The 17,029-nt window shown below is 35.2% G+C and overlaps 1 protein-coding gene across 1 annotated transcript; it reads left to right on the top strand.

The window, feature by feature from the left end:
* The first annotated feature begins 122 nt into the window (after nucleotides 1–122).
* Nucleotides 123–16,973, top strand: LOC111707688 (GRAM domain-containing protein 1B). Its single transcript, XM_023480828.1, has 13 exons — nucleotides 123–181; nucleotides 582–656; nucleotides 1,003–1,093; nucleotides 1,313–1,404; nucleotides 2,830–2,919; nucleotides 2,972–3,027; nucleotides 3,450–3,553; nucleotides 4,059–4,124; nucleotides 11,688–11,806; nucleotides 12,946–13,047; nucleotides 14,104–14,187; nucleotides 15,572–15,625; nucleotides 16,373–16,973. The coding sequence occupies exons 3-13, from the start codon at nucleotides 1,033–1,035 to the stop codon at nucleotides 16,670–16,672; spliced, it is 1,128 nt and encodes a 375-aa protein (XP_023336596.1). The 5' UTR covers nucleotides 123–181; nucleotides 582–656; nucleotides 1,003–1,032; the 3' UTR covers nucleotides 16,673–16,973.
* The last annotated feature ends 56 nt before the right edge of the window (nucleotides 16,974–17,029 follow it).

The raw sequence follows: 17,029 nt of genomic DNA, 5'->3' as shown, positions 1-17,029 counted from the left end.
TAGTTTTATTTATTGATTTATTGATTTAGTACGGACATCCTAACCTATGAAGTTTGGAGGCAATCTAAGGTATTTATTTTAATATGAGATTGGATATTGTTAATCTTAAACGCATTATCTCAATGTAGATGATCTGTTCACTCTGCTCTTCACAAATTCAAAGTTCTTTTATGATTTTCAGGTAAATCATAAAACCCCATTTTTCTACTCGAAAATACAAATTTCAATATATATTTTTTACTTCCTAACAATTACTAACTAAATTTAAAGAAGACCTACTTACAAATAAATTATTTAAAACAACAGAAATTTAGGTTTGCTGCGGCTAGGGCTAGATATCTTTTTTCTGATCCGTTTTTAACATTTGCTTTAATCAGAAAGATTTATCATTATAATTTTATCAATTGTTTCCTTAAATAGTTTTATTCGGGTCAGAGTAAATACCGTACAACAAAAATAACATTCATTACAAACTTAGATTTCTGTGGAGCCTTCTAAATATCAAAAACGAACCGCAAAATGATTCTCATTCCGAACCGCAGCTCCTTGGCAGTCCTAGTTTTTTATTTTTTCTCTATTAGGCTGAGCGTAACACATTTGATATAGTGCAATGTCCCTGGCAGCAAGCAGAGACATCTGACGAGAAGTTTAGAAAGGTGAGTTTATGTAAATGTCAAATGACATAAATTACCCCGATACCTGGGCTGACTTCAATGACTTCAATGATATTTAATTTATTAAATATTTGGACGAACTAGTTAGTTTAGCTTAATGACTTATTGTTTCACTTACTTATTATGGACAATTTAGACTTACCATTTATTTTACCTGGGTTTAATAATGCACAATTCTGTTAAAAACACTTTTAAAATTATTAGTAAATGATTTGTATTATTTCATATGTAATATGTAGATTTAATGACTTTGAGGAATTGGTTCGAGTTTCACTTTTATGACATCTATTATGACGACATTATATATTGATATGAAATCTGTTTTTAGGTTGAGTTTACTTTAAATCTGAATCATGCAATGGGACCTAAAACCTCCAGAGCTACTGAGGTTCAAACTATGCGGTCAACTTCAGTTCCAGGTACTAAGAAACCATGATTCCTCCTTGTTATTTGCGGCACTTAAGACATTTAAAGAACAAGTTCCATTTTGCATTATGGAAACTGGTTCAAACAATGAGATAGAAATTCCAATAAATAATAAGATAAATTTAATAGTTTTTTTAATCTGGATATACCATGTGAGCTATGGCGGGAGCACCAACCCCTAGACTATGATAATGATAATGAATTATTTGCAGGTCATATATATAGCGTAGATGTAGAGACTACGAATGCTGATGTGCCATATGGAGATACGTTTTTTGTTCTTTCCCACTATTGTCTAGTCAAGGTAGTTTTCTTCTACATTTTGAATAAATTAATTTTGTATATTCTATATTTTACTCGTCTGTATCAGAAAACAAGATATTCATATATATGTTCCCTCTGGCCTACCAAACGGCTGGACCGAATGGGCTGATTTTTTTTTGTGAACACTCATGGGTAGCCTAGGGGGTGACATAGGCTTAACAAAAAATTTGAAATTTTTTCATTTTTTTCAACTTAAAAAAAATCCACGGGCAACGCCGGGCTCTTCAGCTAGTTATACATATATACAGTGATTTACTTTCACTAAGAAAAGTATTTTCTTTAACTCAGAAACTGACCTTGCTTTGACTTTGGTTTAGAATTTGATTATGATGATTGGTTAATTTAGCTTTAACCTTGACTTTGTTTTACTTGCAAATTTTGACTTTAAATCTCTTCTGCTTAATTTGGGACTTCTCCTTGACTTTAAACTAGTTTTTAACATTGAGTCTGTACTTCACTTAAAACTAACGCTTGACTTGAAAGTTGAAACCTATGCTAGACTTGAAACCTATGCTAGACTTGAAACCTATGCTTGACTTGTAACCTAGGCGTGACTTGAAACCTTTGCTTGACTTGAAACCTATGCTTGACTTGCAACCTATGCTTGACTTAAAACCTATGCTTGACTTGAAACCTATGCTCGACTTGAAAACTATGCTTACTTGAAACTTATGCTTGACTTGAAACCTATGCTTGACTTGAAACCTATGCTTGACTTGAAACCTATGCTTGACTTGAAACCTATGCTTGATTTGAAACCTATGCTTGACTTGAATCCTATGCTTGCTTGAAACATATGCTTGACTTGAAACCTATGCTCGACTTGAAAACTATGCTTGTCTTGATACCTATGCTTAACTTGATACCTATGCTTGACTTGAAACCTATGCTCGACGTGTAAACTGCTTAACTTTAAACCTATGCTTGACTTTAAACCTATGCTCGACTTGATACCTATGCTTGACTTGATACCTATGCTTGACTTGATACCTATGCTTTAGTTGAAACCAATGCTCGACTTGAAAACAATGCTCGACTTGAAAACTATGCTCGACTTGAATCCTATGCTTGACTTGAAAGCAATGCTCGACTTGAAAACTATGCTTGACTTGAAACCTATGCTCGACTTGAAAACTATGCCTGACTTGAAACCTATGCTCGACTTAAAAACTATGCTTGGCTTGAAACCTATGCTTGACTTGAAACCAACGCTCGACTTGAAAACTATGCTCGACTTGAATCCTATGCTCGACTTGAAAACTATGCTTGACTTGATACCTATGCTTTACTTGAAAACTATGCTTAACTTGAAACCTATGCTTGATTAAAAACTTTGCCTTAACTTATAACTTGTATAATCTTAAAATCTGCATTTGACTGAAAACTTTTATCTCATTGTTTGCAGATAACAGATGAAGAATCACGTTTAACTGTTCTATGTGATATCAAATATAGAAAGAGTCCCTGGGCCCTGGTCAAAACATTTATTGAAAAGGTAAAAATAATTATCAGAAATTTTTTTTTTCTTATAAAAATTTTTGTTTTAGAATGTTTGGGCAGGAATTGATGACCATTATGTGGCTCTTTCGTCAGCTCTGGACAGGTATCTACTGGTTTATCCTTCCAACTTAAAAAAAAATACAAAAATGTCAAGTTTTAAGTAGTGTATAAAGGTTACGAAAACTAAATTCTGTTTCAAGGGAAGATGAAAGCAAGGAAACGTCTTTTGTTTCAGGGTTGTTTCAAGGAAATATGAAAGAACGGAAATATCTTCTGTTTAGGAATATTGTTTCAAGGAAATATGAAAGAACGGAAATATCTTCTGTTTAGGGACATTGTTTCAAGGAAATATGAAAGAAAGGAAATCTCTTCTGTTTAGGAGTATTGTTTCAAGTAAATATGAAAAAAGGAAATATCATCAGTTTAGGGAGATTGTTTCTAGAAAAGATGAAAAAAAGGAAATTTCTTTTATTTAGGGAAATTGTTTCAAGGAAACATGAAAGAAACAAAATATCTTTTGTTTAGGGAGATTGTTTCAAGAAAAGATGAAAAAAAGGAAGAGGATGGATTAGCAGGCAAAAAGAAAATAAGAAGGCAGAGGAAAAGAAAAGTTTCAACTAGTGATACAGGTATTTGTCTTCTTTGTTTTTTAAAGCTCAAGCTCAATTTTTTTACTTAGACGCATCCTAGAATGATGAATAGTTTAAGTTAAAACTTTCTGAAAATCATTTTGTATTTTTAAGTATTTTTTGTAAAAATTAATTTCTGTTTTTCTTACGGCAAGGTTATTATTTTTTACATATGTAAAAGTTAATGTTTTTCCCATAAGTAAAATTTGATAGAAGGGACTTAGTAATTTCATGTGACCAATCATTTAAAACGAGGCAAGTCATATTTTCAGCGCTACCCTATAAACCTAATGTTTAAGATATCTTTTTTGTTTTAGCCATTTAAGTGTCAACTTCTGTCGATATCCTCCAATGTGTCTGTAGCAGAAATCCACAAGTCTTTTCATGACTTATTTAAGGGTATCTTTATGAATTTGGCATGCCACTGTAATGATCTAAGGTTACTTTAAACTCCGCATACAGTCCCTTTATTCGTATTTAAAAAATAAAACTACTTATTGTGAAGGTCCAGTACCTGTACTGAGTACAAATGCAAGAATACCAAAGTATAACGTATCACCAAAAGAAAAAGGTAAAAAGTTATGTTTTTCTTATTAAATTTTCAAAAAAAATATTTTACAAGTTTCATATTTCTTGCATTTAAGTTACAAAGTTTATGTTCCAAGAGCGTACTCAAGGTTATAATGCAAGGAAAGTTAATTGCATTGTGTATACTCTGCGTACATTTTGAAACCAGTTCTCTCTGGGCGGAATTTGTAAACAAGAATAGATGCATCAGTGTTCATTTAGTATCCGAGGAGGGTAAAAGCATTAAATTTGATAATTTTGATAATTCACATAATAGTTTCATTGATTTCTTTATGTGAAAGATGGATCCCATGTCAGGCTGTGACATCCCTCTGTGTTCATAATTTATAAAGCTTTTCCTGTTCATGTCATTTTCTAGGAATCAATCAAGTAAATTAGCTATTTTGCTTATATTTGCAGAGGTCATTGTGAACATACATAGGTTACACGGAGACGAAAAAAATACATTTACTTGATAACATTTTTTTTAAAAGAAATAACAGTGGATTCAGGAAAATCAAGATTTTTCAAAATAGATTCTAACGACCGTCAATCAAAGATTCTGGGGCGTTGCAAGCCCGCCAGAATATTTGTTATATATATTTGTTCGTGTATAAAATGCCTATTTTAAGATTATTCACGCAAATGACCCGTTTTCCCTCGAATTTTAGAACTTCAGCGTGTGCACTTTTCTTCTTAATTTATTTTTCAGCGTCGAAACTATAGAAGTGCATAACTATTTTTAACCAATGTATTGTTTATATACGTCACCCATACACAGAAATAATCAAGTCTTTAATTTTAGAATTTATTTCTTGATCATCATAAGCCGTAAAGCTGAAAATATAAACATTATTAGCATGATATATTTGTAAAATGTGATGAATGGTAAAATGTTGTGACCAGATAAAGTTATTTAACAGAATACATTAAAATTCGATATTTTAAAATGTGATCTCTGGTGAAATGTTACGACCAGATAAAAGAATTTGAAGAGTTATAAGAAAACTTTATAAATGATTAAAACATCTGTTTCAAAAGGCACATGAGAATATTTTATGAGATACAATGGTGTCCCAAGCTTTCTATATAAATCTTACATTTGATGGTGGTTTTGGTTTTCTCGCACGCTGATCCGAAAGTCTTCTATTGGGCTTTTATCAGGTTTCAATTTCGTCTGCGAATGTAAAGAACTATAATCAACTAGTTTTCATTTTGGATATTACAGAGTTGATGTAGAATAGGTTTATTAGATAAAGTGTATTCTGTGAACACAGCGGACTGCAATTCTTCCTTGATTCTGTCGAATGAATGCATGTAGATCAGGATATTCCTGAACTAGTTTAAAGTCAGGTCAGAAGCGATCTTATTCTTTTAAAGAATAATTATTAAAATGTCAGAAGTATTCACCTTCTGGGATTGATCTAGATACAATCCCTCAAAAGCAACAGTAATACATAGTACAGAAACGATACGTACAGTCGTCCTCAGATTCTTTCTGCCTGCAATCTGCATAGGAATTATTGTTAATCTAACATTTGTCACAAGTTATATTTAAACAATACTTGGGAGGTTTTCCAGACTAGCTGTGTGCAGTAGATCACCGTGAGATCTCGTTAGATCACCGTGAGATTCCGTTAGATCACCGTAAGATTCCGTTAGATCACCGTGAGATCCCGTTAGATCACCGTGAGATCGTTGTGAAAGCTGACTGAGGTGTAGATGGGTGAATGTAGGATCAAACTGTAGATAGGAAGTCCTGGTAAAGATATCTCGTATCAGTCATGTTCCGCATCTATTGATCAATCAGTTGAAATCACGTTTCAACATCAATTATCTTCAACTGAATACATTTCAATAAGTTCTGTTTATTGACCTGCTTGTGTTTGTGAGACAATCCTAGTATATACTGCTATACCTTGATCTACTGAGCCTGCTCCTGTACTACCCGTAGAGTTGCCTCTGTCCCATCCTTTCGTAATTGTCCTCTTCGTACCATTTTTATTGCTCTGCCTTCATTTTATCATCCCTGCCTCCTGGGTCTGAAATATTATATATTTACTTTACATGTAAAACACCATTTATTTATTCAGGATTAAAATTGACTTTTAGGTCAACATAGATACTTAGGATTAAAATTGAAACATAAACTCATTATCCAAGTTATACACATATCTCCATCCCCTCATGTATAGATATACTAGTACTTTCCTCCCCTATGTCTAGGTCCACCTCTTCCCCTGTTCTGATTCCTTCCTTCTTCCACTCCCCCGAAAAAATGAAGAAAGGCCTTTGGGTAATTCCTCACCAGTGCCGCTCTAACATCTGGGTCACTTGTTTCATGCATATCTTTCCTGTGTCCTTTCTCATTACATCTGTGGCAAGAACGCTCCTTCCAGAAACATGTTTCTTCCTTATGATTAAATTCTCCGCATCTGAAGCATGCCTCTTTATCTTCGCAGCTTCCTAGATCATGATCATTAGACTGGCAAAATGAGCAGTAGGTCTTGTATGGTATACTGTTATATGAAGGACCATCCCTTCTCTCCTTCACTTTATCCCATTTATCAATTTTAGATGACAGTTCAGCCAACAATCTATTGGTCTGGTTTTGTAGCTTAACCAGTTCTTTAACATTTTGTTCAGTCACATCAGAACGCCGATTGTTCTGTTGGATTTGATTGATCATATACCCGACTCACATCTTCCCTCACGTTGTGTTCTGACTCTTGAACTATTCTTAGTGTGTTACGCTCGCATCCTGTAGTAACACCATTCACGATATCTGCCACCTTATCTTCGGAGATCAGCTCTACATGATCAGCTGAGTATCTCCCTTTTTTGGGTGCAGGGGACCCTCCCTCCTGGTCCAAGAGAGTGTCTTCTCCCTGCTCACCATCCTCAAGTGTCTCAGACTCATCCTCATTCTCTTTATTATTCCGGGCCCTCCTCGGTGAGGATTCAAAGATTCCTGCATGCATCTCCAATCTTTGAGATTCCCCTATATCATCCATCTCCTGTTCAATTGAACTGTTCTGACTCCTTGTGCTCGGACCCGCACCCCAATCCACCCTTGACCGGGTTTTTTCCTGTAGCTGCTTGATCTTCTCATTTCTGGACATCCTGGGGGAGTTTTTAGGGGGCTCCATCCCTTTCGCACCCTCTCGCAACCTTAAGACTGAGTTTTTCAGCTCTTGTCCCAGAGTATCTTCTCTAACCAGCTGTTTATCAATTAAATCCATGATGACTTCCGCCATATCTATAGCCTTCTCTGGCTGCTCAAGTGAAGGGATCTCAGCCTTGTAATTTACAATTGCTGTTTCCAGGAAAGCTTTAATATCCGGACTCATCTCCGCTCCTGGAGCTTTATCAGCAGTCATATTTAGCAAATTATTTGAGGCTATAGTGTTCAACAGCTGGTAAGACTTACTGGAATTGGTCATCCAATAAAATCCTTTCAGTTTCTTGTCCTTCTTGATGGTGACGTAGTAAGCCGGTGCATTGCCGACCATTTTATCTGTAAAATTTATTTATTACACACTATCTCAAGCATATTTTTCTTCCCCGCATGACGTACTCTTCCTCTTGCCGGTTGACAGTCCACATCCCTGAAAAAGGATATTGTTAATCTCCCCTGTTGGTTCACTTAATTTTTCCAAAAGCTTCAATGGTTCCCAGCTAGGCTAGTGTTCCATAAGCAAATTCATTTCAAGGCTTCAATGGTACCCAGCTAGGTTTGAGTTCCATAAGCCAATCATCTCAAAAGCTTCAAAGGTTTCCCAGCTAGCCTAGATTTTCATAAGCCGGCTACTCTCATAGGCTTCAATGGTTCCCAGTTAGGCTAAAGTTCCATACCCGGCTAATCTTAAAAGCTTCTATGGTACCCAGCTAGGCTAGAGTTCCATAAGGAGGCTAATCTCAATTGCTTCAATGGTTCCCAGCTAGGCTAGAGTTCCATAAGCAGGCTACTCTCAAAAGCTTCAATGGTTCCCAGCTAGGCTAGAGTTCCATAAGCAGGCTAATCTCAAAAGCTTCAATGGTTCCCAGCTAGGCTAGAGTTCCATAAGCAGGCTAATCTCAAAAGCTTCAATGNAGGCTATAGTTCCATAGGCAAAAACATCTCATAGGCTTCAATGGTTCCCAGCCAGGCTAGAGTTCCATAAGCAGAATAACTCTCAAGGGCTTCAATGGTTCCCAGCTAGGCTAGAGTTCCATAAGCAGGCTAATCTCAAAAGCTTCAATGGTTCCCAGCTAGGCTAGAGTTCCATAAGCAGGCTAATCTCAAAAGCTTCAATGGTTCCCAGCTAGGCTAGAATTCCATAACCAGGCTTATCTCAAAAGCTTCAATGGTTCCCCGCTAGGCTAGAGTTCCATAAGCGGACTAATCTCAAGGCTTCAATGGTTCCTAGCTAGGCTAGAGTTCCATAAGCAGAATCACCTCAAAAGCTTCAATTGTTCCCAGCTAGGCTAGATATTCATAAGCAGTCTAATCTCAAAAGCTTCAATGGTCCCAGCAATGCTAGATTCCATAAGCAGGCTAATCTCCAAAGTTTTATTGGTTCCCAGCTAGGCTAGAGTTCCATAAGCAGGCTAATCTCAAAAGCTTCAATGGTTCCCATCTAGACTAGAGTTCCATAAGCAACAACATCTTATAGGCTTCAAGGGTTCCCAGCTAGGCTATAGTTCCATAAGCAGAATAAAATCTCAAGGCTTCAATGGTTCCCATCTAGACTAGAGTTCCATAAGCAACAACATCTTATAGGCTTCAAGGGTTCCCAGCTAGGCTATAGTTTCATAAGCAGAATAAAATCTCAAGGGCTTCAATGGTTTCCAGCTAGGCTAGAGTTCCATAAGCAGGCTAATCTCAAAAGCTTCAATGGTTCTCAGCTAGGCTAGAGTTCCATACGCAAAATCATCTCAAGGCTTCGTTGGTTCCCAGCTAGGCTAGAATTCCATAAGCAGGCTAATCTCAATGGCTTCAATGGATCCAAGCTAGGCTAGAGTTCCATACGCAAAATCATCTCAAGGCTTCAATGGTTCCCAGCTAGGGGCACCTAAACCGGAAAATTTGGGTCTGTTTTAACTTTCTTTAATGAAGAACATAATTTTTCTAATCGGAATAAGATATCAAATCTAGTATATAAGGACTTCTTTTTAATAAATCTTTTGTTTTAGGTCTGAAGCAGGTATTTGGTTATGAGGAAACTGCTGAAACCAAGCTGACTTGCTTATTTACTCATTTAGTTTGCAGTATGTTTTATTAGTGTCAATTAAATCTCTACCATTCAATATAGTTCTCACCTTGGTTTATGTGATTCTGCTTACTCCTGTACTGCCTGTACTCCAGCGCTCCGTATTTTATCCGGCTCTAGGTACTTCAGTTCTGCCTGTATTTCAGCTCCAGTTAGTTCAAGACTCCAAGTCTAGTTTAGCCAACCCTGGGAACTCAAGTGCTGCCTTTACTCCAGCTATAGTTTGTTCATGGCTGCATCACTCCTTAATAATACTACATTTAGTTTACATTATGCTTATTTACTCATTTAGTTTGCGGTATGTTTTATTAGTGTCAATTAAATCTCTACCATTCAATATAGTTCTCACCTTGGTTTATCTGATTCTGATTACTCCTGTACTGCCTGTACTCCAGCGCTCCGTATTTTATCCGGCTCTAGGTGCTTCAGTTCTGCCTGTGTTTCAGCTCTAGTTAGTTCAAGACTCCAGCACACCTTAGTTAACCCAACCCTGAGAACTCAAGTGCTGCCTTTACTCCAGCTATAGTTTGTTCATGGCTGCATCACTCCTTAATAATACTACATTTAGTTTACTGCTTATTTACTCATTTAGTTTGCAGTATGTTTTATTAGTGTCAATTAAATCTCTACCATTCAATATAGTTCTCACCTTGGTTTGTCTGATTCTGTTTACTCCTGTACTGTCTGTACTCCAGCGCTCCGTATTTTATCCGGCTCTAGGTACTTCAGTTCTGCCTGTATTTCAGCTCTAGTTAGTTCAATACTCCAGCACACCTTAGATTATCCTACCCTGAGAACTCCTGTGCTGCCTTTACTCCAGCTATAGTTTGTTCAAGGCTGCATCACTCCTTAACAATACTTAACCGGCTCTAAGTATCCTGCTCTGCCTGTACTTTAGCTCTAATTAGTACATGACTCCAGCACACCTTTGTGTACCCGACCGTGAGCACTCATGTACTGCCTTTACTCCAGCTCTAGTTAGTTCATGGCTCCAACACTCCTTAACAATATTACATTCAGTTTTCATTAAGAGTTTAGTTATTACTATGTTTTATTAGTGTCAATTAAATCTCTACCAATCAATACAGTACTCACGTTAGTTTTTTGGACTCTGAGTACTCCTGAGCTGCCTGTACTTCAGCTCTAGTTATCTCATGTCTCCAGCCCTCCGCAGTTTATCAGACTCTGGGTACTCCTGTACTGCCTGTACCTCAGCTCTACTTAATTCTTCACTCCAGCACTCCTTGGTTTACCCGACTCTGAGTACCCCTGTACTGCCTGTACTTCAGCTCTAGTTAGTTCATGACTCCAGCACTCCTTAACCATACTATAGTTAGTTTTTCTTCTGCTTAAATTGCGTGAACTAGTTCTCTAACATTCACCAAGGTACTCACCGTTAGTTACTCCGACTCTGAGTAATGAGTTCACGTTAGTTCATGAATCCAACCCTTCTAACTGATATTACATTTAGCTTGCATAAGCTTACTCCACGTCTATTACTTTTCTACATTCAATTAAGTATTCACCTTAATTTATCCGTTTCTGAGTGCCCCTGTCCTGTCTGTACTCCAGCTCCAGTTAATTCATCACTCCAGCCCTCCTTAACAGTATTATATTTAGTTAATATTAGTTTTAGTTTACATAAAGCTTTATTAGTGTCAGTTACTTCTCTACCATTCAATTTCAGTATTAACCTTATTTTATCCAACTCTGAGTACTCATGTACCGTGTGTACTTCAGCTCTTGTTAGCTCATGACTCCAACACTCCTTAATTACAGTACATCTAGATTAGATTACACTTAATTAGTGTCCGTTTATTCTCTACCCTTCAAAACAGTATGCACCTAAATTTTTCTGCCTCAGAGTACTCCTGTACTGTCTGTACTTCAGCTATAATTAATCCATGACTCCACACTCCTTAAGGGTATTATGTTTAGTTTACACTACACTTTATTATACTCCATTTCACTACCATTCACTATAAAACTGGATTTTGCGATAAAAAATTCAATTTTCGCAAATTTGCAAATTTTTTTGCAGATTCTAAAAGTAGAGCACAAGAGCTTTCTAATGATGTATCATTTGTCATATTTGAACATAAAACATGGGATTTAGAGGGGGGGGTCAAATTGACCCCCCCCCAGCGTATCCTGGTTTTCAAGTACNGGGGGGGGGGGGGGGGGGGAGCGATCATTGATCCCTATATCTTTAAAAATTTGTTGCTTATTATTTGTTTCAGTGTTATTATTTAGTAGAGACTATTTAAGACTACACTGTGTAAGATTAAAAGTAAAAAAAAGTCCAAATTATCTAGAAGTTGAAACTGGATCTTCCTTGAACTTAGTTCTGATGTTGATGCTCTCCCTGCTGTGCTTCCTTAACATCTACCTCCTCTACAGGATCTGGGGACTAGAGTCAACCATAACTTTAAAGGTGTTAACACTCGCTTTCATTCATATGTATAACTAGATAAAGTTCCCACTGCCAAGCGTTGCCCAAGTAAAAAAATTTAAATTAAAAAAAATTTAGAGAATTAAAATTTTTGATCTTTTGTTTGTTTATTTACCAATGGGTTTCCGAAAAAGAAATTTCGCCGATTCGGTCCAGCCGTTTGGCCAGCTATAGCTAACATATAAATATATACATATAAGAGCGGAAGAGCTTTATTATAAAGAAGATGTAGCTATAGCACCCTCAGTTTGTAATTGTATTCATTAAATAAACTTTTTAAACCCGACTATGGATATTATAAACATAGTCTAAGGGATTTTTCAAAACTTAAAACAACGCCCGATTTACGAGGGGGTACTTGTGAAACCTTTTTTAAAAATTGGAAAATACGGTCGTTTTTCTAGGTTCAGAAGTATCATTCTTAAAATTATTTGATGTTTTCCTGTATGAACCACAGTTGAAAATTATCAGTTTTTAAAATTTTATTGAAATCTAAAACATAATTAATCAGACAAAGCTTTTAAGGTACCCTTTTTGTTAAATTTCAACTTTCAACTTAAAAGTTCAAGAAGTTGTCAAATTGTATTATGAACATCTGGGGAGATTGGTTTCTTTAATCGCAATTCAAATCATGTATATTAAAAAGAAATAAGTTCCTTCATAATATTTAATTGCCCAAAATTAATCCATTAACTTTGTTTTAATTCCTCAGAGGCGATTCCTGTTTAATATTATTTCATTTAATTTCATTTGGTTTGGTTTCATTTAATTTGGTTTTGTTTGGTTTCATTCTATATATAAATTTGGCTTGTCTGTTTGTCTGTTTGTCTTTTTGTTTGTATCCAATAAACGTCAAAACGGCTGAACCGATCGGGCCCAAATTTTTTGTGGGACATCTAGGGACCCCAGGGAAGGTTTATGAATGATCAAAATTTCAAATATTTGTCTCCATTGAAATTCGATCTTCATTAAATTTTTTAAATTTTGAAAATCCACGAAAGAGAACATGTTCACAATTAATTTAGAAGATGGGCGCGAAGCGCCCTATAAGGCTAGTTTGATAAAAAGCTTAACTTTAAGTTTCGCGTAATTTTTTTTGATTTAACAAAGACTTAATTTAGATGAGTATGCTTGAGGACTACACGGTTCTTGACACACAAGGACCAAGGACCAGTCAGGACTGGTTAAACCTGTTACAAAGACAAGAGGCAATGCATAATGAGGTAAGCTAGCTGAATTGCCCGGCGTTGTCCGTGGAATTTTAGAAATACGAAAAAAAATACCGAATTTAAATTAAAATAAAATACTAATTTTAAAAAATCAAATTTTTTTAAGCCTGTGTTCCCCTTAAATCTTTTTGAATGACTCGTGGCTTAATTTCATGCTACCAGTATTTATAGAAACCAGGCTTTTATGGCGCTTCGCGCCCCTTTTCTAATTCAACTTTAATTAAATTGTGGCTCTATCTATTCTGTGCGCATATAAAAAAAGATAAAATAAAGAAACAAAAAAGGTCGCGGATTTCATTTTATAGTTTTGTGATTTTCAAAATTTTGCGAAACTAATTTATTTTTAAGGAGGCAAATTTTTGTAATTCTGAGCGTCCATAATTCATCCCTGGGGTCATGTGACGTCTAACAAAAAATTTGGGTTCGATCGGTTTATGAGATTTGATGTTTATTGGATACAAACAAACAATCAGTACAAGCAAAGTATATACATTACAACTAGTCTTTTAGAGCGCTTCGCGTTCATCTGCTATTTCAATTGTGAACATTTTCTACATTGTAAAACAACAACAATAGAAATGCTCGCGGATTTTAAAAAAATAATTTCGTGGATTTTCTTGATTTAATGACATTCGAATTTTGTTGGAGGCTAAAATCATAAAAATGTTCAGACGTTTTGACTTTTATTGGACACAAATAACCCAACAAATAGACAAGCAAAGTATACATATATATAGATGAGTTGCATGCCTAATTCACATCTGCACTGCTTGAAACCTTAGGCTGAATTTAAATGATTTCTGTTGATTGATGATCTTCAGTTGTAGTTTATTTTTTATCTGACTTGCGGATTTATGCAACAACAATGAAGAAAACAGACAAAATTTGATTCACTTTCTAGATTTTAAAGCGTCTAGCGATGTTACTGAGATAAAGTGCGTTAAAGTGCACTGTTGGGAATCTTAAATTCTTGAATTGAAATTACGTTAACAGTCCCTTTAATTTTATACAGGATCTGAGTACTTTAACAGTCCCTTTAATTTTATACAGGATCTGAGAAACTGGCAGAAAGCAGTAAACACAGCGTCTGGACTCCTCCAACAAACAGAAAACGTCATGTCATCTTTCAGCAAGGTACATACAATCAACCTTCTCACTGTACAGTGTACTTTAAGATGCATTTTTTTGTAGATTTTATAAACTAAGATAATATTTCATATTTTTTTCTTTCACTGATGCTCAACCCTTGACTACGGAATAATTGTTTGCTTGTTTGTGGCAGGAATGAGGGCTTAGCTACAATTTGTGGCAGATTGTATGTTTCTGAATGTTGTTAAAGAAACTATAAGTGTAACTTCAAGTGACCCTTCATGCAAAGAAAGCAATCCCCGATTTACAACGGTACCCTTGAAATCTTATTCTGATCAGTGGAAGAACCCATCTTTTTTTTACCTCTTTTTTTCTGTGAATTCCCATTGCTTTTTATAAGCATGAGACTTTTGCAGAGAAACATCGAGTTCTAATTCGTACTTGATAAGACAAAGCTTTTAAAGGGAGTGACCGGCTATGTAAGGTATTTAAACTGAGTATGCAGTGTTGTGGACAAAGTTTTTAGGATTCATTTGAGACATATAAAACTTTTTAAAGATCTGTAAATCCTGAGTTTGAGTGCAAAGTCGATATACTCAGTTTAACTACTTTACATAGCCGGTCTGTCCCTTTAAGGGTACCGTTGTAAAACAAGCGTTACCATCTTTGCAGAGTCACTTGAAGTTACGCTTACAGTCACTATAAGTAGCATTTTTTGGTTTACTGGATGTGTAATTTTCACCCAGATTGATTCTACTTATTAAATCAGATTTATTAATATACCAGCTGAAGGGCCCGACGTTGCCCATGGTAAAACAAATTTTGAAAAAAAAGAAAAAAATTAAGAAAAAACATTTCGATTTTTTAGCATGTAACACCCCCGGCCACCCTTGAGTTTTGCACAAAAAATTCAGCCTAATCGGTTCAGCCGTTTAGCCGGCTATACGCAACATATAAACAAATGTCTTGTTTTATTATATTGAATAAATAGTCCATAAAAATGTTCCTACAGATTCCCTTCTTTAATAACTACTACAGGGCATTGTTTTCAGGCCCTGTTTCTAAACATTTAAAGTTTTTATGGCCTTTTAAAGGATTCACAAAATGTTTACTCTAATCAAAGATATTGACCAAAACGAACGGAAAACGATTTGAGTAGTCGTTTTGAAATCGTTTTGATTAATATCTTGAATAAGAGTAAAAAAGTTTGGTGATAATAAAACAACAAAAGCAAACTTATCTATCCTGCAATTCTGAAATAGGATTTGCATCTCAGGTTCTGGTGAAGGCTTTAATAAGCCTAAAAACCTGGTTTAAAAACGGACCTTAAAAACGACTGAAAATGGACCTTAAAACGACGCCCTGTAGTAAATACAAAGCGAGTTGAGGAGGGAGTTGTAATCATCAATAAATATCTTAATATTCATAGAATTTGGATGTGAAATCGACTAGAAATGTAGTAAAACACATTCTCAAAGAACAGGTAAGATTATCATCTTATCATAAGAATTAATTTTTGTAACAGAAACAATAATCAGTATTCATTTCGTTTCTTTAACACTTTTTAATGAATTGCGAATGATGGCTGACATTTTTTTTGTCAAAAAAAATAAAATAAATAATTTAACCCAAGAACAATTATGTAAATCATTGAAGAATATCCCAAGCAATTCCTGTAAAGTATGATTTGACTTGATTTGAAAGACGACTGATAATTATTAGATGATATTAGTTTGTGGATTTTTTAATATAAAGAAGCTTTGAGCCAAGTAGTTGAAATATGATATATCTAATCAATGCATGGCTCGTATATAAAATAGTCATCTCTGTTTGTCTATTTATTTGGATGTCCAATCATAACTTGTAAACTCCTTGACCGATTTGCCTCAAATTTTGGTAAATGGGAACTTGGTAGAACCACGGGAATGTGCTTATCTTTGTTTAAAAAGATTACTTTGTTAAATTCTATAAGGAAAGCTCCAGGCAAAGTTGGGTTCCTAAGTTAGTCTGCACATAATTATAATTACATATAAATAATAATTTTAATGTCTCTTGGTGCCTAATGATACTTAAAATATCTGAATTCAAGTTCCTATTGCATTAAATGAAATAAAGTCAGACTTTTAGGGACGTCTACTTCCATACTTCAAATTCAATACTAGATTGCAACGGAAGCCTGGTCTTATGATTTGTAACGACTCAACTATTTATGATTTGTCGAATTATCCAGGATTATCTTGGGAGATCACGTCATCAACAGAACCATCTGAAAATACTTCATCAGCAACCTCCAATTCTTCAGGATCAACAACCCGGGAATTTTTATGGTGAGGAATCACAAATACACATTGATCAGGAGCTTGAAACTAATTCCAATGAAGTACTTGAAGATACTGAATGGTTGGACGAATTAGAGCTTAACGTGGAGGAAGAAATTGATGCTTCTAAAGAGCTTAATTTGACTGAAGAACTAGAAGCTGCTGAAGATCTTGAAGCTGGCCCAAGTTTGCTTGATAAAACTGAAGTTTAGAGTCACAAACCCTCCTATATGTTTCTGAGAAAAGAGGAATCTCAACAAATTTTAAATCTTAAAACAACAATTAGATAATTCTAGAAAATGATCATACTATTTTAATTAGGATAATTGAACTTTTATTATACACATAGTTGTAGATATATGATATCTATTTATGTACACTAAATATTTATAGAGTTTTATAGACACAGAAATTAAGTTATATGTAATCATGATTGGTGTGGACCATTATTAATGTTTTACCAGATGCTTGAAAAAAAAATCAAAAATATTCATCTAATATACTTAAATAATTGTAGGCTTGTGGTAAACGTTATACTTTGTAACTAGTACAAAAATATTAATNGCCTC

This window comes from Eurytemora carolleeae, unplaced genomic scaffold (assembly GCF_000591075.1).
Source record: "Eurytemora carolleeae unplaced genomic scaffold, Eaff_2.0 scaffold796, whole genome shotgun sequence".
Lineage (NCBI taxonomy): Eukaryota > Metazoa > Arthropoda > Copepoda > Calanoida > Temoridae > Eurytemora > Eurytemora carolleeae.
The sequence above is the reverse complement of the archived record's forward strand: the minus strand, read 5'-3'. Positions and strand labels throughout refer to the sequence as shown.